We start from the raw sequence: 27,342 nt of genomic DNA, 5'->3' as shown, positions 1-27,342 counted from the left end.
TTACTGTACTATTGCTGCGTTGCCACTGTACAGCACAGCTATATTTTAAATTGTGTAACACATGTGCCACACAGCGACACCGAACATCTGTAAACTAGGCTGTGTCTATAAAAGTAGAGCTGTTTTGAACCACAGTGCTTTTTGTTGTTGGCTGCCTCCCCGGCGTCTCAGCGGAGCAAACTCTTTGTGGACGGCTCCCCTGGGCTCTGCCAAGAAAAACATGCTCACGAAGCATCGCGGCATCCGGCCTCCAGAGACCCTCTACCTTAGCGATGCGTCTCTGTCTTTCCCCACCGGAGGCGTTCCAGAGAGATCGGCTTGTGCACGGCAAAGGGCTTCTGAACCTCCTGTGCGTTCTCGCTTTCTTTTAATGACTCTCTGGTGCCCTTAATGCCGCGACCTCTGGGCGAGACCTGGCGTTGTCATCGGCGGCAGCAGCGCCAAAAGAACAAAGCTCCTCATTAAAACCTAGAACCTGTGGATCATTAAGTCCGCAAGGGCGTCCGAACCGCCGTCGGCTGCGGGGTCTCGGCGCCGGTCGCCTCTGAGTCCTTCATCGTCGTGGTCTGCTTTGTTGATTTGCTCCAAAATGAGATTCACCGATTGATTTATCTTGAGGCCGACAACAAGCGGTATCTCGGAGATTAACTTCAAAGCATTTCTTTCTTTTTTTTTCTGACACATTATTATGAGTTTTGGACGTCTCGTCTCGAGGTTGTGGCGGCCGGCTAAATGTTAAAGCGTTGAATTCAGCGGCACTCAGGGCAGAGGAGATTAATGTTCCACTTCAATCTATCCAGATTATGTGCTCATCTGCTGTGCATCAGATCACTTGATGCAGGATCAGATTGGGTTTTTTTGTAACTAAGAAGAACACACACACACACACACACACACACACACACACACACACACACACACACACACACACACACACACACACACACACACACAAAGGCGCTACAGAGGCTGTGCAGCTGTCTTTGGTGTGTGTACATTGACACCAAAGCATGCTTATGATAGCATCTCTTGCTGGGTGTTTGTTTCTCTGTGTGTCAACAGCCTGATACCGATACCAGAAGGAGAAATGCCTCCGATACCGCCTAAAGTGCTGTGTGCGAATCTTTGCCCCGATCCTGAGTCGAGTTACCGTTTAATTTATCCGCTCATTTGCACTACACAGGAACAACGATTAGTGTTGATGGTGGTGGCGGCCAACGAGTTGAGAGGTGGACATGTGCAGCAAAGACTTGGATCGTTATCACCGAAGGAATCGTTATTTATTCCAATGTTCTTTTTGTTTTATATCAGTGTTGCAGTATTTTTTTTTATGCTATTATTTGTCTAAACTGCGGCTGCCATTTGTCTTTAACGCACTGGCTTGAGATCGGTACACAGATTCAGGCTTCAGGATCGGAGTCAAAGAGAAGAAGAAGACGAAAATGAGGACAAAGGAGCCCTCGACGTATCCCTGAGCATCCTTGGCTCTGCAGCTCCATCAGTGAGCCATTTTCAACTCCCAGTAAGAGAATGTTGACGCGAAACAAGAGACAAAAACAAGGCCAGGTCCACGGCAATGGAATGACTTTTTCTGCCTCCATGACTCACTTATGCTTTAATAGGAGACGCTGAAGAGGTCTGTTGTCTGGAGCAATGACACACTGAGCAATCATGTCATGTCTCCTTTCTGGGGGACAAATCAATGTTTCACAGTGCCTGATTATTTTGAAAACTTTGAGTAACAGAACGCAGCCTTTCATAATCAGCACTGGAACAAACATGTTGTCCCTTTTTTTTATTCCCATTGATTCCCCCCCCCCCCCCCCCCCTGTTTTCTATGACACCTGCTAATGATAGTCATATCACTGAATACATGGCACCAATAGCCTCCTTTTATTATAGCTGGGTGAAGACAGATGCGGTGGAAAAGCAGCGTCGATGTACGACATGGCTGCAGGGAGTGGCACAGGCCAATTTTGTTGATAACTGATACGGTCAGGGAGATTTCAGAGCACAGTGGTCTCATCGCTCGGCTTGCAGGAATAGCTCTGCTACTGCGGCGGTCTGGGGAAGGAAAGTGAATGACCAATAATACAGATTGAATTAGGAGCAGAAATGGAAAATACGATGAGGGTGAAATGTTATGTCGGCGTGCATCAAAAGCTCCCCACCTGTTCACGTTTGAAAAGCTGCGATCCCGTCGTTTCACACTCACCCCGAGCTTCACGACGAAACACTTCCAGGTTTCCACGCGGCCCTTCACAGTCACCAGTAGTGTATTTGTCTTGCTTGTGTTATTGATCGAGAGGCGAGATGACTGAAACCCGCAATCGGGGGCTGAGCTGCACATGGTGTGCGAGGCTGAACGGTACGGCGGGGAAACGAGAGGGAGAAGTCGGTGCAGATGGCGAGGACGTTTACTATTTACTGAAGGACACGGCCTGGAGCCGCTCTGCCCTGCGCTGTGTGATAAGGATGAGCAGCTACTGTGGTCTAATTTCAAAGAGTCTGTTTATTTATTCACAACCCCCGACTCCCGTCAAAGTGACAGAACACTGAACGCGTCGGCTGTATTATCTGAGTCATTGGTTAGTAATCGGTAATATGTTTTTATGGCAGCTCCTGTCATAAGTGGGGTTTTGTTACAAGCTGATGCCTTCAGTAGCAAACAGTAAATTACAGCTTCCTTCGCTGCTCACCTTCTTTATGTTTTCCAAAAAAAAAAGCATATTGAAATGTAGAAGCACAAGGACCCCAGTGTGAACCGGCCGGAGTCTTTATTCTCACGGTCCAACGTCTTGCAAGTTTAGGTCGGCTGGAAACCCGTCGCACTTCTTAGGTGTTTTGCAAAAGACGTGTTGTTATAAAGACATCAGAGAGAATCATTCATTATTAAAAGCTGCCTCCAACACAAAAGGTTGAGAGCGTCTCAAGAAGCAGAAGACAATTCTAATACTTTCATCACAGCCACCAACGGCGTCTGTGAGAAACAGATGAAACGGATCATCTGTACGTTTTGTGATAGCGCCGCATACTGTAGAATAAATACGACTAGAGAAGTAATCCTTCATCAGCCTCCTCCTCCTCCTCATTGTTGTTGTTGTCTCCATTGTGCCACCAAGATGTCAAAGAGTGTTAAATTGTACGATTCCTAAAGAGTCCTGATTGTTTCTACCTGGCAGTCTGTCGTCCTCCTCCTTCCTCCTCCTCCTCCTCTTCCTCCTCCCTCCTCCTCCTCGGTTATGTAAAGGTCGGGTATTGACGACAATGAGTCAATCTTATGCTGGATACCGTCATTTTAATTATTACTGAATTCAGTACACTTACATGTTGGTATTCATTGTGATGTTTTTTTCAGAAGGTTATGAAAGAATGATTCACTTCTAAAGTGAGGCACACAGCTTATTAAGTGAACACTAATTCAAGCACAGCACTGTGATGGAGAGACGTGTAGCATCTACTTCACACGACTGAAGTCGTTCTATACTGTAACCTGATCCCTAGTCATCAACAGCTCCTTCCCTTGAAGAAAGAGAAGTGATTGGCTTCACTGCCGGTAGTTCCTCTAATGTGATTTTAATCTCATCTTCGCTTAAATGCCTCTTTTCTTCGTGTTTTGTTTTCATTGTGTTCATTTACCCTTTTGTGTGTGTGTGTGTGTGTGTGTGTGTGTGTGTGTGTGCTGTTGGAGAGTCTCCAGCTGCAGATGCAGATCTGATGGAGCGGTGTTTCACTCGATGACAGAGTGATGAACACCTGCATCAATCCTTCAGGGAGTTCGAGAAACTTAGCAACCGTCGCTTTGAGGCTCGCTGATAATTTGTGTTTAATTGCCGAATCTACTTCAAACATAAACCGGACTGATTGACTCACACCGCTACACCACATGGCACTAGCTCTTCCATGGAGTGGCCCATGCCTTTCGCCGATATAAAGACGATATTTGGCTTGTTCTCCCATTATATTGTTGTTATTATTAGAAAAATAAAAGGCACCGTGCACATTAACACGGACCCGGGTCCACGAGGAGGCCGGAGGCCGGAGGCCGGAGGCGGCTGTGACTGCTGTCCAGAGCGCTCACAGATTTACTGACGTCACATTTGGCTCGTTGATTCAAACGATATGAGGTGCGGCTCCATGAATGAACACTGTGTTATCAGAGTGATTATACTGTTACGGTTACACTGTCGTCCCAGCAGCCCCGTCCCTCCATGTGTGTCTATAAATAAATATGCATTAAACTGTTTATTCTTAGCGCAGAAGAAAGCCTCGAGGGGTTCCCATAAAACCATTTTGGATTCATTCAGTGTGTTCAGTATCGTCTGTACGGTTCCTCAGTAGTACAGTCAATACACCTGAGGCTCTGGTGTACCGTATTTATAAGAACAATTAGCAGCAGCTGCTTTGCTGCTTTGCATTCCCGCTTTATTGTGTGTGAGATAGCGGAGGATTGTTCGGAGGTCTTTATGCAGAAGAAATCAGCAGAAGAAGCCACCATATCTACCGTACACTCTGTTATCCATCTCCACCATTTTTAGAAGCATTGAGCACAAAACAAGCTTCATAGATGTACAGTTCAAGCTACAGTGGGACGTCTATGACAAACACGGCGCGTGTGTTTTCTTGAACTAACTGAATGAATTAGCGTCCGTCAATCGGGTGAATGTGAAATAAGCACAAAGTTCAACTGTCTGCAGTCAAGAGACGCGTTCACAGATGAGCACATTCTGATTCTTACAGAATAACAACGTTGTGCCGTATTGATTTGAAGAACAAGCTTGGCTTTGATATTAAAACTCGAACATGAAAGACATGTTTGAAGTCAATCTTTGTGAACCACGCTATCAGAGGACAATCTGAGAATGTCTTTTGATTATTTGTTTACGATAAACCTGCAGAAGCGGCAAATCTATGTATAGGTTCAAACTAACTGCTAATGTCTCGTGTCATTTTTTTGTTGCCGCTAAAAGCCCCGAAAGGTTCTCACACTTCACGACGAGGAACCGGCGTCTTTGATCGATGGGTTTATTTTGGAGCTTCTGCTCGGCTTCAAAGCGTCCTATGTTCATGTTCATTATGTTCCCTAAAACGGCCAATTATTCCATCAGAGGCGTGCGTCGAGGACCGGGCCACAGATCCCAAACAATCATATGACAAATTATCCAATTAAACACGTTTGATGTCCCTCCCCCCCCTGCTGTGCCGAAGAGGTGTTCGCCAGTGAAGAATCATTTCATTTGATGTTCACAAGACACATTTGTGACAAAGATAATAATAATTACACCCACGGTTAAAAACAGAGTCTAAATATACTAAACATATGAAGCTTAGTCAGGTAGAAATGTGTGAAGAAACAGCCTGAGGGTTGAATGTTTTACCTTCACAGTGGTTCATCTTATTCATCTGTTTTAGTTTGTAAAATGTCTTTCTCTTAATTGTTAAGAATGTATTTAGTCCACATGTTGTTCTGTCCTTCTTGCATCTTTGCAACCCATTCATACAAACCCTTAAAAGCACGTCAGCATCTTGATGAATCACCTTCCCATCATGTGTTGTCGTTCTTATTGTTTTGTATCTCCACACCATTGTACGTGACGATGCCTCCTCAATGATCCTTTGAGGTTAAATACATGTATATGTATTCAAGTATTCGTTAAAATCTCTTTTCCTGTGAAACGTCTTTTTTATTGCTCTCTTGTCTTCTGCCTCTCTTTTGTTTCCACCCACTTTCTCCATCCTGGATATCAAGCCTTTGAACAATTTGGAGGAATAAATGTGAACAATAGATGCCAACTTTGCTTTAAGCGGTGTGTTGTGTGAGTAAGACTCCACACAGAGACGGAGAGAAGAAGAAGAAGAGAGTGTGGGGGGGAAGGGGGGGGCAGGGTTGACCGGGTTGCAGCGCTGTGGGCGTTTTCTAATATCAAAGTGTTGACTTCATTCTATGTATAGCGCAGCCCATCTCACCCAGTGACGGGACGACTGTGTGCAATCAAGTGATCTTATAGAGGAAGAAGAGGGAAGAAGACAGGTTAAAGGTTAAAGGTCATGCTTTTAATTGGCCTGAGGACAAACGTCTGCTCCAAACAATGAGCGCATGTTGTCTTCTGTGCTTGAGATTTCATGTTTAGCTGTTCGCTGGTAGTGTACAGTGAGTTGTTGGAGATGTTTCATTGACAACAGCTGGCTGGTTCAGTACCAGTACGCATCGGGTCTACCGGGGAGGAGGGGACGGCAGCTGCCCGCCAAAACCCGCCAAAACCCGCCAACAACAACCCGTCACCATCGCGTTTCCATCAAGAAAGCACAGTTGGTTAACTCCACAAAGGGGCCTTTTGTGTCTTGTTGTTTGTGCATTACAGTATTTCTCACTTTCATTGACATTGCGAGATGGAGTGTTGTTCATGTAGTTTCAGAATAATCGCGAAAAATTATTCCCGGCTTGGAAAATTCACAGAAAGCGCCTGAAGGTCAGAACAACAAGTTAAGAACAGCTACCATGTTGTTTAAGCAGTACTGTCCAACGCGTCTTCTTTGTAGTGTCCACGCTGGTCCGTCTGAGGAGCACCTGAACGCACCGCCGTCTGCGTCCTCCCTGCGCTCTCCGAGTGGCGAGCGTCCCTCTAGGTTTCTTCTAAATCTTTTACAGTGCTTGTTTGTTTGTGTCTGCAGCTCTTTCTGTGGGGGGTTCTGGGTTTTTTTGGCAGCCAGTCATTTCTTTGCAAAAAAGTTCCCCAAAATAAAATGGAAAAATAAGTTGTGATGTTTCACGCTGTTGGGTTTTATTGTATCGACGCGGACAGCGGGTCAAACAGATGTGACTCCTGTAGCTCGCGTGTGTTTTTTACTGCCTCGACACACGCGGCGCTTGTAAAGCGTTGACAGTCGAGACTCTCTGTTCTTCTGAACGCGCCGCATCTGCCGGTTATGAACCACCGAGTAAATGGACCTCGAATGGAGTTTATTTTTTTTCATCGTTAGCCTAAAATGTATGCCAGATGATCGGTCTTTATATATTTACGCTTTGTGCTTTTTAGGAGCTGTGAATTAATCCCTAAAAACCCTGACATGACGAGCTCAATGCTCAGCGCTGAACGGCTGACCTCGTTCAACAGAACGCATTGTTGATGGAACTTTTGAAATTCCTCTGATGTTTTTCAGACATTACAGCCTTTTCCGAGTCTCTTCCACTTGGGAAATGGCCGTCGTTAAATGTTCAGCTCATAAAGCCTCCTCTTTGATTTAGGCTGAGGAACTCTTTCCTCTCTTCTATCGGTGTGAATGTGAGTCTGTCAGAAGCTGAAATGACTGAGCGGGCTGCCAATACGGCAGATTACTCCATACATCAGAACGACCAAAAAAACCATCAGCAAGAGAAAATGTTCTGGACACAGAAGAACTGCTTTACAATCCAGCTGACCTGGACTCCGCTACTCCTCCCTGCCGATGGTCAAGGTGATCAAAATGCACTTCAACAAATAACCAAGAGTAATGAGAATGTGTGAGATTTGGAGATATATATATATATATATATATATATATATATATATTTAATATATATATATATATATATATATATATATATATAAATGTGTGTGTGGGTGCTAAAGCAGTGGCAGGTGAGTGTTGTTGTCCCGTCTTGTTTCCATCCCTGTTTGTGAAGCAGAATCCTTTACGACCCGATCGATAGAGGCTGCAGAGTGCGCCATATCTGGGGCTGCAGATCTATGGGAATTCAACTCTTTATGGTTCCCAGCTATGACTCCAATGGCTAAATGGATGATAATAGAGTCCTTTAACCTAATGCTGACCCCGCTGTGGGATGAAAAGCAGGACTCGGGAGGGATTGTGATAATAAGTTTCACTGGTGTAAGGATGTGCTTTGTACTCTGAGTGGGAGACTCAGTGTGCTTTCTGTGCCCATTAGTGTCCAACACAAAACCAGCCGCTACATAAATCTGGATGGATTCCTGCGTGACTTCGGCAGACTGACGGCGGACGGTTTTTGCGGTGCAAACATTTGTCAGAGGGCCGAGCTGCTCTGTGGATCGCATGGAGTCGTCGGTTGGAGTAAGCTGACTCCTGCTTCCACACCGCAGCGTACGGAGTCAACGCTGCAGGTCAGCAGAGCCGATTATTACCCAATATACATAATAAACGCTCACCTTAAAGTGCACTTACTCTTCCGGTGCTTTCAACCGCGTCGTCTGGTCTTCGTCAGTAGTTGGAGTTAAGTTGAGCTTTGCAGTTTGACAAAACGTTCTCAGTTCAAGCTCCACTCGGTCTTTGTTGGCAGTGGTCTTCCTCTAAACACTTTCTTTGGTCGAGGACGGCCCTAATCTCTTTTCGGGTTACAGTTTTTCAATAAATTCTTTTCTCAAAATGTGAATGAAGAGCCCAGATGAGAGTAGAGTGAAGCAGAATGTGAGGTCTTCACATGGGAGGCCTATCACCGACGTTCACCTTCACTGACTCTAGACTGCAGCTGAACCTCTCACACTGTGAGCCATTAGCTTCAACTTGAGCAATGAGATTTATGATGTCAGACTCTTTTCATTTCCCTCGATTCCTCCTCTGAGGTTCTAACATATTAAGACTTTAAATCAACTCGTGACATCATTTATGTGCCATCTCTGCGTGTGACGGGGTCTGTCTATACCTGTATGGCCCATCTGTGGAAAAAGAACAATATTTCCCAGTGTGTCTGCTGTAGCCCAAATATAGACCCGCGGCAGCGAGTTGATTTGATATCGCTGCCGAGGTGTGTTCAGCCCCTGGGTCACTGTCCTCCATCATGTCATCAACAAGCCCTGCCACTGACGGAGTAAGCTCTGTAATCAACTCTAGTGGGATCAGATGTGAGGAGTGAACAAAGCCTCCTTCCTCTGCTTCCTCCGTCTACTAGTGCTGGGCGGTACGAGCATCACGGTATCTTTAAAGATTATATAAGGCCTTTTGAAGTAAAACATTTTAATATCACGTATTCACTAAAGGCTCTAACTCTCTGAACCCCAAAATCAAAAGACAGCTGGATGGAAAAGCAGGTTTATTTTAAACAATCGCCAAATCTACACAAAGCCAGAAGCTGTAAAACGAACGCTTCCGTCGGAAAACCCAACCGAAACTAATATTAAAATTGTGATATTTAATCAAAAACATTTTATTCTACATGTCTCATCAAACGATGCCCCAAATAAACAGTTTGCTCTCGACAGATCCTGTAAAAAAACATAAAATTCTGCAGTCATGTGACAAAAAAATCCGTGAAACTTCGTCTGAAGTGCTGCTGAAAACACAGGAAGGAGGAGCCGTAGGTAGAAGATGTAAACATGTGAATAGCTTCAAATATAAAACACGTGGAGACTTAACATCGGTTACACTTGTGGCAACAACATTGGATATATAGATTCCATTGTTTGCCAATTTTTGTAAAAGAAATGATCAAAGAAATGCAACTTGGCATTGTAACTGTGTGATTCTGCACAGCCACGGTTGTGTTGTTTCCACAGAGGTGCAGGACTTCTACACTGCAGTGAAAATCAAGTCTACAGAGAGAAACATGTGACAGGAGCAACAAAAAACACCCTGAAACAGCTTGTATACAACAATATACAATATATCTGATAAGAAATTAGAATGCATGAATCAGTTTAAACAGAATGTAAACGATTCTTAACGTGCATATTGCAACATAAACAAATAAATAAAAACAACTTTCTTTTTGAAAACTAAATATCTTAAGATGTTGCTTCCTGTCATGTGCGGCGCCTCGGGCAGAAACCTCCTCGAGCGACGTCTGACCCTTCTCTGTCTGACGGCCTCGATCCGGTACGCCAACGCATTCTGTGCCGAGTTGACGGATATTGTGAGCGTTCGCAGATTTGAACTTTTAGCTTCAAAGTTACCCAGCATGCCAAACATATGCAATGTGTTTGCCATTCAATGCCATTTAAAGTAAAACCTAAAAACTGAAGCTCACTGAAGGGGAGCTGGTCCAGTGTTGGGGTGCTGCAGTGTTTTGGTAGCAGGAGGCTCGGAGGCTGAGCTTCTTTTTTTAAAGGCTCCGAAAACACCTCTGGAGGCTTCTGTCAGAGCTCAGTGAAGAAGACGAGGGTGGGAGGGGGTGCATTGGATGGGTGGGAAGAGGTTGGAGTAAAATCTCCTGGATGATAATGATCCCCTTCAAGGTGAGACGGGAGGGAGGTAATACATCAAAGATTAAGACATGAGGAACAGCGGCAGTCCCTCAGCAAGATGGGAGGGAGAGAATTACACTTGCATCCGAAGAGGAAGAAACAGTGACGGAGAGCGAATGAAGGGAGGAGGATCTGTGCTGAGCAGACACAGTCATGGCCACGCGACCAGGTACAGCAATGAATAAACTCAGTGCACACACATGTTAATACGAGCATCTACAGATGAGGATCATGGGATACGATTGATGATGCAGAGCAGCTACTTAACGGCTCCTGTGATGAGATTCTCTTCTCAGCTGCTGCTGCTAAGAATGCATCCTGAGCCTCATCTTCGTGTGTGTTCTACGTAGACGCACAGCTCTTCAGCATCCCAGTCAGACACTGAAAGTCTCCTCCTGAACTCTGCGATAACAGCAGAAGTCTGGTTATCTGAGCCCGAGGTCTGCCGGCTGTGAGGAGTCTGCAGCACCCCCCCCCCCCCCCCCCCCCCCCCAAAAAAAAAAAAAACACCCCAATATCCATGTGTGTTGCCGCGGTGACACCTCTAGTTGCTCTTAAAGATTGCAATCAGTGACCTCTGATTTGGGTAGCCCAGTTGTCACACTACGCTGTCTCGATGTGTCGTGAGCCGTGGCAGCATCCAGGCGCCCCCGAGAAGGAGATGGAAAAGCTGGAGGAGGTGGTCGGGTGGTGGTCAGGTGGTGGTGGTGGTGGGTGGGGGGGGGGGGGGGGGGGGGGGGGGGGGGAACAGTCTCGGCAGAGTGGACTCCGGCTATTCCGCCGAGCACACCTTTTCTTTATATAAATAAAACAGCGGTGCTTTTAAAGGGGCAGGCAGTTGTGGCCTCGGTGAACACCGGACGGGACGGAGGAGGTTTGCCTTTTTCTCCTCACCGACTCTTCAACCCGTTCTCTCTCTCCCAGAGCGGCAGGTAATGCAGCTCGGTCAGCGCTCCGATGCACAGCATCAACCCTGCTCTTTTAGAAGAAACCTCACTAAGTGATTTTGTTGCCTAAACTGAAGTCTTTCCTGTGGGGAGGGAGAAAGACGCACAAGCGAGACGCCTTTGCTGACACTGAGACGTGGGCAGAGCGTCCTAGTTTTGAAGCTTCGTTTTTTTTTTGACACTTTTTTGTCAGTTTTCTGAGCAGTTCTTTTCCCTCACAGAGTAACTAGTGATTCCCACCTGGACTCACTGTGATTGTTTACACTGAAGCTTTTCTTTTCTGCGTCGCTTGGAACAGAGTGCATTGAAGGCTGTGGATTCCTGGTGCACAGTGGTGCTCTACTCCGAATATTATGTCAATGTGTCCATTTCATTTCTCCCACACCTTTATAAAACAACAGATTCTTTAGAATACATCCATCCATCATATCTGATATCTGGATTGGCCTTCATGACTTCTTCTTACTACAGTAGTTCGTATTAAAGGTGTTGGATCTCTGATCTCTGCGAATGGACCCTGGATCTTACAGTTGTTCTATTCTTTGCAGGGATTCATTTAACTAAAGAGGAAGTCTTTTTGCATCTTGAAGCAGGATGACAGACATCACCTGCTTCATCATAGCTCAGTCCGTTTCTGCTATAATTGCATTAAACCTGTATTTTTTGCTGAGGATTAAATGTGTCCACAGGTTACAGTTTGTATGAACGTTACATTATTTCATAACAGCTTGTTGACAGACTCTAACACCTTGAGTACGCCAGCAGCTGAACATCTATTTTGACGAGTAAACTTTCAGGTGTCACTTATGCACTTAAAGTAAAATGCACAGGTCCTTATTTTGCAGAGGACACAGCTGAAGCTGTGCTTTTAATTCACATATTCTTTCCATCAGAAGCCAGTGGAACGCAGCTGCAACGTGTCGACACCCTGCGAGTCCCAATTTCTACCAAAAAGCAGCAGGTCTTTGAACTGTGTCATTTCAATTACAGCCCCACCTGTTTGTCCCCCTCCTCCTGTTAACCATGGTACAGAAATACCACACAGATGGGCAAATCGAATTTCAAGGTAAAAAAAAACAACCAAATGGTGATAGTGCTGCTAGCGCCAGTCTTTGGTTTTCACTACCTCACTGATTCAGCATTGCGCTCGCATTACCCACAATGCATCATTAACAGTCTACGCCGCAGATTTGCATCCGTTATGGAAGAAGTGTTTCAAGCCGCTAACCGTCGATTCTCTTCAACTCTAAACCCTGCAGAGTTAAATGTCTCCGCGGCGCCGACGGTCCATCGATCCGTACGGACCGTGATCATGAACGCGATGATTCAGGAACGCCTCGAAGGAATTCTTTCATATCTGGCACAAACGTCCATCTCGTCGGCCTCGAGGGCGATATTTAAAATCCCCTTCTGACAATAAGAAATAGAACGATAACTAAACTGAGGATAGATGGATATAAACATCTGAAGACTGGAGATGCATATGTTGTGATACCCACAAGTGGTTACTGTATAGAGTATAGGCAGTAAGAACTATTATAACCAAGGCCATGCTGAGATCATCACATTTCAGACAGACATGGATCTAAGCTGCATCTTGGCTGGTTGGCATACAGGAGGCGTACAGCCACCAGGTGGTACGTTTGACTTGTTGTTTTCAGTCCCAACCAACGTCGCCTGAAGTTGTGCGCTCCCTCTGGAGCCACAAAAAGGCTTCGATACAACTTTTATCTTTAGTTTTTTTTTTCTAACACTACTCCCCAAGGCCTGCAGACTGACATTGATATCTTAAGTCAGTGGAGTTTCCCTTTCAAATGAAATGCCGCTCTGTACAACATGCTAATTCAGAGACCTTTTCTTGCCAAATCAAGGACTTCCAAAGCCGTCCCTCGGCTTCAAAAGGCTGAAAAACAGAGTCAAACTAAAGAAATAAACCAAGTATACCAATAAAAGTGAGAGTCGGCAACAATGGCTGTAGCTTTGCATTTTAATAGCAAATCTCTCCGCTCACAGCAGAGCAGTCTGCTGCTACTGACAAACAGCTTTAATCAAATACAAATATTTGCCCTCGATCGATACGCCGCAGATGAGTCCCTCTCGCTCTGACGCGTCCCTCCATCCAGGTGCGGACTTGACCTCCACGTTACGTGAACGGTTCAAGGCGATTAATAAGAGGCAACGGCCGCCTACCGTTAAAATACCACGAATGGAATACACCACTACGCTCTGACTAAAAGGCACGGTGACACATTAACAGCCACGACGAAAAGATACCGTTCCAAAGTGAGAGCGATGGTGAAATATTGAGTGTAAGAGCTCCTGTGAGTGGATTAAAACAAAACAAAAAAAAACCTCTTTGCCACCCAATTTTTGATATCAGCTGCTTTTCTGCAGAGCCTTTTGCCCTCCTGGAAAATGTCATGCGTTTCACTGGTGAACAATGTTGACAAAAGCAGCATTATAATAAAGCGTTCCGGTGGGGGTCTCGCAGCCGAAGCGCTTCTATTACAACACCGCTGCCTCTCCTTGAACGCTGTTTACCCAGCTTGTAATTGGGTGTTTGCCTAAAAGGGCTGCGTCGTCATTAGCATGTGTGAGAATACGTCGGAAGACTCCGGAAGGAAATGTGTAAGATTGAACGAGGGACCAAAAAAAAAAAAGAAGGATTTGCTCATATTTTGTCATTTAGCTACCGTGATTCAAATGATGATTGAATGAAAATCGACCCGCCGTCATTATTACCGTGGGGGAAAAAAACCACCATAAAAAATACATTTCAGATGTCAGCCATTGCTCTTGAGGTTGAAGGACTCTTGTTCCAGCGTGTATGAAGTGAATCTGTATGAAAGCTAACAGGAAACTCTTACACTTACTGTAACGATCACACCTCGACACGCACGAGGCAAACGCCCTTAATAAAGTTAGCTACTGCCACATGTTCCGCTTTCTGTCACGTGTGAAATAACAAACCACCCGTTGCAGAAGTTAAGACTTCTTTGAGTGCAAGTCAGTGGGGACGTGAGTTCAAACATATGCGCTCGATATATAAAAAGAAAAAGGTGTTTCATTTCACGTTCTCTATTGATATGTGCATGCATGCGGTTAATACCTTTTATTAGATGTGACAGTGAAGAGATGACCGGAAAATAAAAGAGACGGGAGGAAGGGAGGGAGGGAGGGAGGTCTGCTCAAAGGCTTCTCGGCTGATGATTCAAATCATCCACATTCAGCGGCCGCCTTAGTTTGTGTTAAAGCGCGTTGTGTTTGCTAGCGTGACGACCTCCTGTTACATAGAGGCAGCAGGCAGGTTGCATTGTAACGTGTCTCACATATGAGACTCATACACAACCTTAGGCTGGGGTTTTTCACGAGACTGAGAATCATATCTGTTCATCTTGACTGGGCTGAACGACACAATAGATTTCTTGTAGAGTTGTAACCAGGTCCCTGAAGGCCTCTTTTCACTAAGGTACGCTGGTTCAGTTGATTTGAGAGAGATTCTAATTACTGCTGACTCTTCCCTGTGTAGACTGTTTGGATACTTGGGGATGGAGAGACTGTAGGTACACGCGTGTGTGTGTGTGTGTGTGTGTGTGTGTGTGTGTGTGTGTGTGTGTTGCGTGCTCCTTTGGCGTCGCTGACCTTCATATCCCCTGGTTATGCCAGCAGCCATTTCTCTTTTATTCAATTCTGCCATTTGTGACCGAGCCAGCTTCTCTGGCGCTGACGCTCGTCAAAGCAGAGTCCGTCCCACGACGCGCAGCGCGCCGCGGTCCGGATGTCCAGAATTCAGACTCGCCGGTTGCATTCACCCGACCGGCCTCTCCCGCGGCTTCGGCTGCCAAAGCTTATTTTGTAATTCAATAGATCGTCCTGTCGGTAAGCTATCTGCAGCGACTCGGAGAGAAGACGAGCTCTACCGACCACCTCTGTTGTTGTTCACACTCGCTCGTTCCATGAAGCTTAATGGAGCGAGCTGCTCCAACATCTGTCAGCAACGCAGCTCGTCTCCGACCGACGGGTTTACCTGCTGCAGCGAACTGAGCTGCTGCTCTCCACCTGGCTGTGTGCGCTTTCAATTATTCAGTTCTCCAAGTCATTAGAAAACGAAAGCGTTGCAAGAAGAGGGTTCCATTTTGGACATTTCTACAACCGAGACAGAAGACGGGAAGGAGAGACCAGCACAGAACGTATTGATGGGTGTTAAACGTGCACTGATGCTAAATTATTAAAAAACGTAGGATTGATAAGTTTGACGGTTTTTGTTATGGCTGATTTCCTCCTCCACACACACACACACACACACACAGACGGTGAAGTGAACTCTGTGCTCGTTACTGTCAGTGCAATAAAACCGTTGTGAGGAAAAAAGCAGCACTTCATCAACTAGAAATGTCACAACACGAGGAATGCAGTAGTTTGTATCAACACCAGTGGAAAAACATGATTGTTGCCAAGTTGATCCCAAAATCGAAAAGGAAAAATCGAAACACTGAATCCCACGTACTTCTGAAAACACTCCTTTATTAATGAATACAGGTTTTCACTGATTTAATATTCAGCCCTGATGATCGGCCTCCAGTTTATTTCTAAACCTGTGACGTCACGGACATTACATCATATTTATCATATTGACATTTTAGATACGTTTCTGATGAGATTCAGCATTTATGTATCGAGTCGCTGGTCTAAACAACAAACGTATTTAAAACATCAATACATTCTAATCCGGTTCACAATGTATTCTTTTTTTTAAAGAATGTATTATAGCAATTATAAGGTGGAGAACAATAACCAGTAATCAAACCGATGAGGAGAATCAATAAGAGTAGTGATATCTATTACCTAACGATACCAGACCAGCTTCATTCCACATCTCTAATCAGTTTCATTTACAGTTTCGTCTTCTGTTTACACAAATTCTTTGTCTGTATATAGAATATAAGAAGATCCACAAATGTCTTCTCGGTTTCTTGGCCTTCAAACCAAAGAAAGCTTTGTTGCATCTCGCACCTTTCTCCGTCACAATACTGAATACTTCAATGCCAGGCGATGAAGATTACACCTTTTGGACTTCTCAAGGTCCCACGGAAATTGAGACGAAAATGGCTCGACTGTCGGTAAATCGATGTGCTTCCACTGAGACGGAGTGTGAGGAGAGCGTCTCTCAGCACCGCGTGCCCCAGTGGAGGTTGGCGTCCGGATTTAAGCATCTCATTTAAATGCTCACTGATTGCTGAAGTTGTTTCGCTGAAGTAAGTGCAGGAAGAGAACGATAAGAGAAACAAGATCCCACACCTCAGCTGATGACGTTCGTCTCTTGGGTGATTCTAACTCTGCTTAACTAGTCATGAGCTCTCAGCCAGAGCCCAGTTCTACCCCGAGTGGAGATCTCACTAAGAAGTCTCTCTGAATCATCTCCAACAAAGTCCACTTGTCTATTGTTCCACATTCGTCCTGAGCAGGTATGGGCGCTGTGGCAGCGATGCCTCCTCCCTCCCCTGAGATCTGAGCAGCATCACGGTGAACAACAGATATGTTTTCTTGTGGGTCGGTTGACATCCGCTAATAAAACTGTCATTAGAGGAGGAGATCCAACAATGAGAAGCTGATGTGACGCGTGTCGACCTGCAGTTCTAGTCGTTATTCTCTCCCTTTGCCTTTCATGTAGTCAACTTCTTTCATCTGGAGCCTTTGATGGCGGCGTTGTATTTTTACATTTTCATGTGTTCCGTAGCTGTCAGGGTTAGCTCTCGCCACCGGTGTGTCATGGATTTTCTCGTCACTGTCTTCGCGGTGGCGGGGGCCGCCGCTCTCTTAGTTGGAGGCGGTGAAATGCTGCGTGTACTGACACCGTTTGTGCTCCCCTGGGGGGGGGGGAGTAATCCTCAGCATTTGTTATTGTGATTTAAACAATGCTCAGATTTGGGTTTTTTGCTAAATATGAAACATCGGCTTCTTGTTTAACAACGTGAGTCTTCAGGGGAGATGTAGTCTTCAAAGGTACTAATTGGCTGACATTGAAATTACAAGTTCAATACTTTTAATCATGCTTTTTTTGTTTCAGCACCTGGGAGTCATTTAGGTATTTATTAAATGTCTGTTTGAAGACGTTAACGTTTAAATCATTTTAGTAACAATAACAAACTGTCCTCTCAGCTCTCACAGTAGTGATCGACACACGATTTATTCTGAATATTCTCTCTCCTTTCATCTTTCCTTCCCAGATGACAACTGCAGACTGACTGACTACCGTCGGCTGAAAACCAAGATCTTGGATTTGCACGACAGACGATACATGGGGTCCGACATCCACGGGGCCCACAAGGACAACATGGTCGCCAGGAAGCAGCTGGCCGACGTGATGTTCAGGCGCTTTGATGCAGACAACAACGGCCAAATAGATGCCGGCGAGCTCTCGCAGGTAAGGGTGTTGACCTAAAAGATGAACTTTAATACACGATTTAGATATCTGCTTTTGAAAATAACAACACGAATGCCTCGGAAACGCTTTTACAACGTGTACGATGTACGACATATTTCCACTTTAATGGGGAAACAGGAAGAAAGCTCAGGGAGAGCATCAGGAGAGGGATCAGACGTGCGATAGATGTCATGTGTACAGAATGATCGAAACAGAATTATAACGTAGTCGATCTATATGAAATAAATGATTCACGTCGTGAGGGGAGCAGCAGCGCTAATAATAGCAGAATAATGAATAGTAAAAGCGGATGTAATAGAATGATGGAAGCAGTAATAGAAATGCGGAGGTCAGGCAGTAGAAAACGGAGGCTACGAATGAAGCAACAGCAGGTGTGTGCTCAGGTGTTTAACCCTCACACTCTGATCTCCTCCGTACCAGAGTAGCTGTGTCAATGCTCCTCTCCCTGCCCTTCCCTCTGGTCGCTGTGCTGCGTGGCGTTAGGTAAATCTTTTGAAAAGCAATGTGGGTCAAAGGAGCCCCGTGCTCCCGGGAGGCTGCAGCCTTTTGACCGGCGCTGCCGAGAGGGACGGCTGTAAAAAGAGAGAGCGAGAGAGAGAGAGACAGAGAGAGAGAGAGAGAGAGAGGTTTATGTGACCGCGACCAGGAAGGGGGAGATATTATGTGCACAACAAAGCCTCCCAGTGACCGAGGACCGGTTTGAAATGGAAAGTATTTAAATTATTGAACAGGGTAAGCAACCTGCGGTGGTTTTCAGAGACATGGAACCAAGTTGCTATTCTTAGGTCAGGCTCCTGCTGATCCAGTAGGAGATCCCATCTGCACCCGGGTCACCTTGGCCGTCTTTGTCAGTGCCCCCCCCCCCCCCCCCTTCGCCCAACAGGGGGGGTCTCATTACATTCATTTGAATATATTTTAGTGTTGCGAGTTCAAAGCCTTCCAAATAACACCTCAAAAATAGTGATTTTCTTTGCCATATTTTCATATGATTTACATAGTTTTACATGTTTTTACATTTACTTGGTGCCCAGTTCAGGCGTGAGAGACGTCGATGCTCAGCGAGTGAAATGCACAGTCAACACGTTGCGCTGTGTTTTTACGGAATAATATCGTGAATGTGAAATTTGAATATGCCCTTTATTAAAGCTATCGGACATCACTTTGGACTTTCCAAACCTCTTGGTGTTAACATTCATTCTACTTCAGGCTACTTCTACTTCTACTCTGTTTGAGTTGCACCATCTAGTCAGCGGTGCTTCACATCCAGACGGAGAAGCTCTTTTGTGGCGTTTCCTCAAGGGCTGCTTTTCACCCTCGCCCCCCTTTTTTATCCCAGAAAAAAAAAACAGGAGAATGTTGGCAGATTTCATACGCTGTCAGCTGCGTATGCTCAGAGAAGTGAGTATTTCTGGAATAGTCATAAATTGAAATAAGAGTGGATTCCAGGTGGGTTTCAACTGAATCCAAAGGTGTTTTTTTTTTTTAATGCATAAATGCATTTATGGCCTCCTCTGACGTATCTGTGTGAGATTACACGACACCTTTTTATTTACTCACCTCTATACCCTGAACGCGATGAGAAAACGTTCACCTCGCATCAACGTTGCTGCGTAACAATATCAAGAGCGAAACAGCTTCATCAAGCTGACAAAATGACGTAATAAACGGAAGCGGTTGTGGGTTAACGGTGCCGCAACATACGGGCACCTGCATGTGATTATGGATTGGGTGTTTAATGAGTTTTTATGTTTGGTGTATTAACTGTTCTCACTGAATGTAATTAATAGCTCGACGGGACACAGTTTTCCTTTCTCTCCCAAGGATGTGAGTTTTAAATATCACACACAATATGCAATATACACGACGGTTCAGATTCACAATATGCACGCCATTAACCTCCGCGGCTCGGACTGCGGGATTCTGCCTTATTGACAAAAAGGTGAAGAAGACGAGGGATTTATGCAAATACGAAATCACACCTTTATCAGCAGATGAAGGTCCCAAACCCCCCCCGTGCCCCGAGGCGCCCTTTATAATTGGAGTGTTTTCTGATCTCGTTTGAAGGTCCCGGATGGAAGTCCCTCACCCCGCCTCACTTAACTTGCTGGAGTGTACACATGAAGGGGCACAGGGAGCGTTGTTCCTGCCCCTTTAGGCGTGGATGCCCTTTCTGAAATGGCAAATCAAAACTTTCCTTTTTCCTCCTTGCATTGGCCATAGCTCTACACTTTGACTAAAGACACGACGCCGGAACTTAGAAAAAGAAGGTTTGGAGAACAGCTCACACTGTGAGAATAAGTCTTAAAAATAAGTATAATTAATCTTTGAAAATGCTCTGCACTAGAGCAGACCCTTCAACAGCGCGTGGGCTTTTAGCAAACTCGTATGGAGGTTTGACGCAGGTTTAATTCGGTGTCTTAATTTGTCTGCAGGGAAATGAAAAGAAAAGTTGGCTAAGGAGGAGACAAACATAACTTTAGAAAATTGTTTATGAATCAGAAGGGGAGAAGACAAACATGGAGTGACAAAGGGAACGAGACGAACGTCTGTCTCAAAGGTCGACCGGACTAAAACTAAACTTAGCATCCTAGCACTGTGTTCAACATACGTTCACAGATTAATGCGCCATTGGCTCTGTAAATGAAAGAACAAACGGTACGGCTGGTTATCCCATCACGGGGGTCTCACAGGGGGTCTGCCGGAAGCCTCGTTTACGGCGGTAGAATAGTCCCTCTGTACAGGAGAAGTTAACCGCAAACATTTAGAGTAACCAAAAGCATGTGTGTGGGAGCGATGTCATGTCGGAACATGTTTAAGAAAACAAGAGTTAAAGCCTGAAAGCAAACAGCACTTACAAATCTCTCAAAGGACGTCACTCCAAGTAAAAGCAAGCGAGGAAGAAAGGACTACAGAGGCGAGCGCATTTTTGAATTTCAATACCTTTTGAACTGAAGAATCTGCATAGCGTTTTGAGGTTATTTACAAGATCAATTTCTGTTTGCTTTAGATTTCAGTTAAAAGATAAATTACTTTAAAGACAGAAAGAGGTTCAACATCCCGTTCTTCTTGCGTTCGCTGCGGTTATCTGTTACTCGTTGTGGTTCTAGGATACGCCGTTACTGGCGACTCCTTACATTTTGGGGCGAGTCGTCCGGGAAAGGAAGCGCGGCGATCCGATGGCCGAGGCGCGATGCATAAAGCCGTCCCTCGTGATCAGCGCCGTGACAGCTGATCTGCTGTGATGGATGTTTTGGCTGCCAGGGCCGTGCAGGAGGGGGATGAGTGGGGCCGTGCTTTAGCGGGCCGGTGATCCCATCCGCACAGCGTTTGGGACCTTTTCCTCCATCTGCTGTGACAAAACTTCAGCTCGGCCGCAATAAACTGACAGCTAATGCTGCGCGTGTGTTTCATCGTCTGTGACGTGCAACACACGAAACGTCACCTTATAGCTGATTACATCCAACCTGTGAACAAGTACACACACAGTGAGTACATTCACTACATGCATTTGAAGCTTCTATTGAGGCTTTCACATGAATTTCAAATGTCTTTCATCATATTTCATGATGTCATCAGCCTAAAAAAAAAGAAAGAAATCCGCAAAGAAAATCTTCAATTTGAATAAAGTGATTAATCGGATTGAATAATTTAGTCTTCTTGTTTTTATTAAATCAACTTTCTTTGATGAATACAACTTGTCAGTGCAAAGCAAACAAATGTTGTTTTTAATTTATTTTTCAACCCTTTTTGAGTATTGGACTTTATTTCGCTCTGGAGTTATTAGAAATGTTTGATCACACGAGTCAGAAACAATCCTACGCCGCCGCTGAATGAATGTAGGGGAACCGGTGTTCAGCGTAGCCTCACCGTTATCTGCATCAGAACCAGGTTTAAACAGAATGAATAGACAAAAACAAACGCTGCACAGCATTCAAATGTTTTCAGTGACGCTTTGCACTTAAACTTTATTTGCGTATTTCCATTTAATGTTCCTTTATGCTTTTATGTCATTATATATTTCAGAGGGTTCTATTCTAAATCATCACCATGCAACACATCACAAAGAACATTTAAATAGAGTATGATGATGATGATGATTAAAGATGAAACCTTAATAAACTAGACCTTAACCTTAACCTTAACTAAGCTGTCAGTCCCTGTACATGACCATGAAAAGGTTTGTTATTAGCAGATATTGTATTGCGATCAGATATTTGGGCTGAAGGCGAATGAAATTCAAGGATTTAAGGATCATTTCTTTGTTATTATGCAACACGGGGTTAATCCGGGGGCGATTGTTGTATTTTTCAAATCACACCTACTCTGTTGTCACCTGACTATAACTGAACATCAACGCATTCTCCTTGAAGGTCATCAAGCAAGAAGGTCTGTCCAAGGACGTGTCGGAGTGCACTCTGTTTGACCTGCTGAAGTACAACGACGTCGACGACGACGAGCGCCTGACAAAAGACGAGTTCTACACGGCCTTGGGTGAGTCCAAAGGTTCTGTTGGCGACAGCTTTTGTGCCGTTGTCCCTGAGGCAGCGTCTGATCTTTCTCTTCTACGTCAGTCAGAGAACACGGAGGAGATGTGGCACATCTGAAATTCTCATTGGCCTGTTCTCAGTCGATGCATGTGATGCTGCCCGGTGTGTTTATTACATGCGTTGAAGTTCATTGCTCCCGTCTTATTAGTCCATAAACAACATGACAAATCATTTTTCACGATACATAAATCACTTCAAGGCAATAATCGTGATTAAACTGCAACACAGAGGGTGAAAACAACAGAGGTCTCTTTTAGGACACTTCTAAGCTTTCACCGTCTCTTAGTGGTGCAACATGTCCCATGACAGACAACAGAAGAAGTCTATTTCACAACAACAGGGCTCCTGATAAAGATATTGATGCATGGATACAGTGTATGTTATTATGTTGTACAGTGTTTAGTACCTCACAAACGGATTACTTACTCTGAGCTCCAGCTTGTTGGCAACCGTGATGTCGCTCTTGTTGTTTGGCTCTCTTGGGTAGATGGATGAAGGCGCTCAGCCAGAGGAAGCAGGTCATGACTAATGCGAGACAGTAGTTCAAACCCCCCCCCCCCCCTTATTATCACATGACAGGTTCTCTACGTCTGAGTCACCCCGACACATGCGGACCACTTCCCTCCCTTTGTTTCCTCCTCATGCTCTCTCTTCTCCCGGTTCCTCTCCGTCTGACATTCTCCGTCGGCTCGACATCCTCTGACAGAATACATTCTGACATTTTTTGGCTGGCTTGACACATTTTAGCAGTGGGAGAGAATTCATAATCAACCTTCAACTCATCAGCGCTTTGTATTTGGAGCGTTTCCTCGGAGCAGACGAAGTCACGGGAGGAAGTGAATCATCTCGTCTGGCGTTCTACACATCGTACGCGAATGTGTGGGAGCGAACCCCTTCGGGCAAATCCTGAAAGTAAAGTAACGCCAGCCAATCTGCGGAGAGCTGCGCTTCCTCCAGCTCCCGAATACTTCCTCTTCATTCTTCTTCTTCTGTCCTTTTTGTTGTTGCGTGCTTTCATCTTAACTCCTGATGAGGAAATGTGATATTTAATGAGTTTATTTCAACCCGTCTTTCTCCTCCTTCTTCTTTTTACCATTTCCATAAAGAATTACTCAAAAAGTAGCGGATTCAATGAAGCACTAATGTACTCTAGTGTCTTTGTCAACAGCTCAGTATCACTCAACACACTCAAAGCCATTTCACCTGCGATCGCTCGGTTCTGAGTCGAGCGGTTTACGTACTCGGAGGTCAACGCAGTCCTCGCTGCGATCATCGTTCATCCTACTTCACTCTGCTGCATGCTTTGGTGCTTCAAAGATTCACAAATTCACCTTCTCAAGAGAGGTTCATACATTCATACATACATGCATTCATGTATGCAATAAAGATGAAAAGGACAGAGGCCTGGATTTCTCAAAACATCGTCACCAGCTGTGCGGCAGAAAAGTAGACCTGAGACACCGAGAGAAACTCGTCACACCGGTTCAGCGTCTCTGCTCGCCAACATGCGATTCAAGCTCATCACCAGATCACAGTGTGGCTTTATGCATCCTGCCCTGGTGCCAATATTATCGTCCAGCATCATCTGTAAGATTCACATTTGGAAATAAAGGCTAATAGGGAAAGCATTACTTTTTATTATGTTATTGAATTCACTGAACAACACCAGTCAGTCACTTTTATTGAGCGTGGCCAATCTATTTTATTTCTGTTCTTCCACATACAGCTATAAAACAGTGATATAAGGTAACAGACAGTTAGAGCTACATCTCTGCTTTGTGTTACGTGAGCGACACAGCTGCTCACATCGTCTCCGCGTCTTCGGCGACGACTTGAGTCGCGACCTTGAACGCGGTTCAAGGTGCAGGTTTAGCCAGGAGGCCGGGCGGTGCGGCGGGAGCGACGTGGACAGAACTCCGTGGATTGATTCGGCCCCACGGACCACGGAGCCTGTGGCAAACACAAAAAAATGCACTGCAAAGTTATAGTTTTTTCAGTTCACTGCCAGCATAATCCGTGAGTGGCAGCCATAAAAAAAAGCAAATGCAAATACCTTAAGCGCCGTCGTAAACTGAGCGCCGTCATAAAGTAAATCAGTTGATCCGGTGGGTCCAGAATTACGGTGAGGCTCGGAAGCGAACGGCAATAAATGCGGGATGACTCCCCGTGAAAACGCCACCTGTCTGCCTGCTCTTCTAATAAGGACCCTTCGCACACCTTTGTGGAATATTCAAAGCGGGGCGACGTTGTTTGTCGGGACGGAAGATAAGACTTTAATGTCCATGCATTATTCATCCCTCCTTTGCATAGACTAGGAGGGGGTTGAGAATCAATTTGCTTCAGCTAGCAGTGAGGCAACTGTCTGGCAGAAGTGATGTCTTTTAATTAGATGATGTTACAGATATGAATGATGTCTGCCGCGCTGCTGATAGTCGGCCCCTTGTCATCGTTGAATAATTTGGTGAGTGATGGCTTAGTGCATCATGGGTAAACAGATAAGATGTCATCTATCATAAAATGTCATTAACTTTTTTGGTGGGAGAGTGTCGCGATACATCTGCGGCATTGTTTGACAGACATTAGCGTCGGCTCTGTGCGGCGCACAGGACGTCTGAGAGGACGCCTGCAGGGTAATGGGTGCGGAGACCTTGAACACACTTTACTGGAGCATTTACAAAGATTTGTTAATAAATCATTTGTGTTTTAGTACACAAAGCAGTCGCCCTATGTAGATGCAAACTGCAGTCGTGTCTTTGGTGCATGAAGTGCAGCGCTGTGCCACAGTTCTGTCTGTTTGTGAAGCTGCACTATCATGTTTGCATTTCAATAAGTAGGAGTTGCTCTGTACCGTATGTGACAGGAATAGTCATGATGTTTTTTGCTTGGTTGTAATCTGCATCAGTTTTGCATCCAATACGTTTTCTCAATGTCACAGCACAGCGGAATATTTATGTCACATCATAAGAATAAACTCCATTATAACGCTCTTTGTTGGATTCGAAGCATTACGCTTTCCTTTATTCCGTCCGACCCACAGTTCTGAACGAAACTTGCTATCGGATCATTATTTGTTACGTCTGAAACCTCAGAAGAAAAGAATGTCGCTCTACATGTGAGGGACGGACGAGAAGTGCAGCAATAGTTCATGAGCACATCGGAATAAGTGACACAAATGCGCTCAAAAATCACATGTTTTGCAGGTGCAGTCCTGTGAAAAAGGAAGCTGGAACGTAGGCAGAAGGTTATGAAAGCCGCTCCATTGTGCCAATGTCCTTCTTTAAGCCCTTTGAAGTCGGCCGGACAACTACAGGGCGCTCTGCCTGTGCATCATGCAGATTAAACGTTATTAGTTTGGGTACACCTACTCAATGCTTTTGCTAAGCCTCTAGACACACTGCTTCACAGACAACAATGGAAATGAATGTGCGAGTGTTTGGAGAGAATCCTCTGTCTGAAATGCTCCCGCAGGCTAGTTCGCTGGCTCCAATCCAGAACCGCAACACAAACTTGTTCTGGCGTGCGCGGCGGAGTTGCAGTGCGCGCATGTAAATGCCTCGCCCCGTAGAGAAGCTGCACTTCAACGCCGCGGCGATCGCATCCTCTGCCTGTCTTAATGTAGCTCACTTTTATGACTCCGGTACTTGCCCTCATTCGAGCTCGTCTGTCAACTCCATAAAGTTTATTTATTCAGCGCGCTATTCGTCTGATTCACAGTAATGACCTTAACTGTCCCATCAAGCAGAGTGGTAATGCTATTTGCGCTGCGCCGCGGAACATAGATCACCCTTGCTTGTTGTGTCTTGGGTGCTAAGATATTGATCTGAACCATGACACCTCTTGACAGAACACACAGCCTGGAGAGACACAGCTCTTTGATTTCTGCTGAGGCTGGAAGCCTTGGAGTGCCCGTCAGGTTCCTTGACTGACTGGTGGGGAAGCTGTGAGAAAGACTAGCGATGTCGTTCATCACGCCGATGTGCTGAGTTGAAGGTGGGGACTGTCTTCTGTGTTTTTGAAGGACAGTGCTAGTTCTGTACGCCTGGCTCCGGGGTAATCCTCCGTGTTCATCTGTGCAACACTCAACACATCTACGAGGTCACGGTTCGGTTCGTACCGACTGACGGCGGGGCTGAAGCTCTGAGAGCCGGTCAAAGTACAACCGCTGTCCGCCATATGTGTGTGTTCGTTTCACCACCTCTGGGCTATTGAGTCCCTGTGCCCTGTGATAGTGTGTGTATTGGACCAAATCCAATGCGGCAGAAAGGAGGAAAAACAAGCCGCACCTTCATCTCGTCCTCCCGGTCTTCAGGAGGCTGCAGAAACCCAAACCCCCGTTAGCACAAACCCCCCCCCCCCGTGTCTGGAGTCCCAGTGGGATCCTGGAGACGGGTTCAGACCCCTGGTGCTTGAGTTTGCGCTGGTTTAATTCAAGCTAACTGCTAACCGGGGGGGTTAGAGCGTCGCTCTACTCCCGACAAAGCGGCCTCCCTGGCGGCTGAGAGGCCGAGGTGACGGCGCGAGTCATTTTCTCCTTCCTGCCACTTTGGATTCATAATAATCCAATAAGCATGGAGGGATTATTGACAAGCCCACGGGGCAGCTCCACTCCGACTGACTGGAGCTACAGAGACTCATCATCGCCTCTTGAGGGACACGTTAGTCCGGGGTCAGGTAGCATGTGGATTTCGGTAGATATGTCTGCAACACAACACGTCTTTGACGTAATGTCAACGCCGTAACGTCTTTGCATGCTGATCGTACACGTTGCACCTTTAAAGCAGGGGAAGATTGCCGTCCTGGGTAAAGGAAACTGTTGCTGGTTAGCATTAGCGATTGCCACTTTTCTGCACTTTCTGGTCTATCTTTCTGATTCATTCTATTCTGTGAACTCGTATTCCTTCTCATTGTCTTCTGCTTTAATGCGAGGCGGCTTTAATCCTGCCTGTTTTCCCAAGTCTGGGGTAATCCCTATATTTGCAGAAAGTTTGCCAAGTTCTAAAATGAGTTGACTTACGCTCCGTACTTCTGTGAAGATTATAATTAGACATCCAGACCAACCAGCCGGGCCTCCTTAAGGGAAGGCTCCTTCCATTAAGGCGGATTCTGCTGTTATTCGGCACACGCGGCGCAGCGGACAATTAATGGATACTCAGGCTTTTACTTGTCAAAACCCCTGCTGAGCATTCCATTCACAGGCAGCGAGAAGT

At 45.5% G+C, this 27,342-nt stretch overlaps 1 protein-coding gene across 1 annotated transcript in view; it reads left to right on the top strand.

Moving 5' to 3' along the window:
- Positions 1 to 27,342, top strand: part of fstl5 (follistatin-like 5) — a 129,309-nt gene that overhangs the window by 52,804 nt on the left and 49,163 nt on the right. Inside the window, exons 5-6 of the mRNA XM_068715220.1 lie at positions 17,371 to 17,567; positions 21,959 to 22,079. Coding sequence (XP_068571321.1) covers positions 17,371 to 17,567; positions 21,959 to 22,079 — 318 coding nt within the window. The remainder of the gene's footprint in view (positions 1 to 17,370; positions 17,568 to 21,958; positions 22,080 to 27,342) is intronic.

Source organism: Cebidichthys violaceus, unplaced genomic scaffold (genome assembly GCF_023349555.1).
Source record: "Cebidichthys violaceus isolate CVI_PGR_0920_01 unplaced genomic scaffold, fCebVio1.0.p SCAF_2, whole genome shotgun sequence".
Taxonomy (NCBI): Eukaryota; Metazoa; Chordata; class Actinopteri; order Perciformes; family Stichaeidae; genus Cebidichthys; species Cebidichthys violaceus.
The sequence above is the reverse complement of the archived record's forward strand: the minus strand, read 5'-3'. Positions and strand labels throughout refer to the sequence as shown.